At 45.4% G+C, this 1,202-nt stretch overlaps 1 protein-coding gene across 1 annotated transcript in view; it reads left to right on the top strand.

Moving 5' to 3' along the window:
- The window catches only part of LOC109542455 (low-density lipoprotein receptor-related protein 1), an 11,442-nt gene that overhangs the window by 5,229 nt on the left and 5,011 nt on the right, over window positions 1-1,202 (top strand). The window contains exons 3-4 of the mRNA XM_048662162.1: window positions 127-367; window positions 433-609. Of these exons, the coding sequence (XP_048518119.1) occupies window positions 127-367; window positions 433-609 (418 nt within the window). The remainder of the gene's footprint in view (window positions 1-126; window positions 368-432; window positions 610-1,202) is intronic.

Here is a 1,202-nt window from a genome sequence, read left to right as displayed (position 1 = left end):
GCAGACTATAGAAGACAGTTGCGTCTGCCACTTCTGGGAATTTCCTTCCGCTCTAACTTTTTTACGCTAACGCACACTTTGCAATGCATCCAACACGGAAAATTAATCATCCTCAACTCCGCACAGGTTGATTCAGCATTGGGCGAGGATATCTCAGATGAGAACCCGACGCTTTGCAAAACAACTCATTGCAAGTGGAATGAAGCCCGATGTCCAGGCGCGTCTGTTTGTGCCCATCTGGACCTGTTTTGCGACGGGAAATTGGGCGCCTGTCCCGGAAATAGCGACGAATGGAATTTCTGCAGGAACAAATCAGTGTCCTGCGATCGAATGCAGTGCACGTACAAGTGCAAACCTACACCTCAAGGTACCACAACCGAAACATAGTTTTTTTATATTTTGCAAGCTACTAATTCAAGCGTCTCTCCTCAGGTCCTCAGTGCTATTGCCCAGAAGGAAAACGGCCTGATGGCATCAACTGCGTTGATGCCAATGAGTGCGTGTATGATGAAACTTGTTCGCAAATCTGCACCAACACTGAAGGCTCATTCAAGTGCTCCTGCGTCTCGGGGTACTACCAGAATGGTACCAACTGTATTGCCATCAATGGTACGATTACGATTTCTTTCGCGTTTGATATGGAGTAATAATGCAAAAAAGGAAGGATTTTATGCGGACGTTTTACGGTCACCCTCCTTGATACGTGTAGGGACCCCTCGCAAGCAATCTACCTATTAACTTCTGTTCATTTGATAAGTAATGTTGAGATGTCAGCGGCCGACATAATGAGGAAGTAAGTAATGAGGGCCACGAATCGATGAGATCAAACAACTGGCGACCAAACCACTCGTTCTGGGGAACTTTATGCCACCATTAAACTTATTTTCATGCACATAGTTAACGCGTTAATAAATTCTAGGCCTGTTCAAGTAAACAATTGTGGGCTCCCAGCCAAGCAATCTAAATGTTCAGTGCTTTGGAATAAATTGTACTCTGGCATGCCGGCTAGCGATTCGAATAGTTTCAAGCTAAGTTATTAATTAGGTGCCCAGACAGTTCAAACAGTGAAACTAATGGGTTTTTCGGGTTTTCAGGCCGTCGTTCGGCAGAATTTCTTCCGGACGTTTCGCAAGCACGAGTGGCTTGCATCTTCAGAAGTGGTTTGCTTGAACGCTTACACTGTTCTCATCAGAACCCGTTCA

The sequence above is a fragment of the Dendroctonus ponderosae genome, unplaced genomic scaffold, assembly GCF_020466585.1.
Source record: "Dendroctonus ponderosae isolate FM_Combo_2020 unplaced genomic scaffold, Dpon_F_20191213v2 Dpon_F_20191213_10, whole genome shotgun sequence".
NCBI lineage: Eukaryota > Metazoa > Arthropoda > Insecta > Coleoptera > Curculionidae > Dendroctonus > Dendroctonus ponderosae.
The sequence above is the reverse complement of the archived record's forward strand: the minus strand, read 5'-3'. Positions and strand labels throughout refer to the sequence as shown.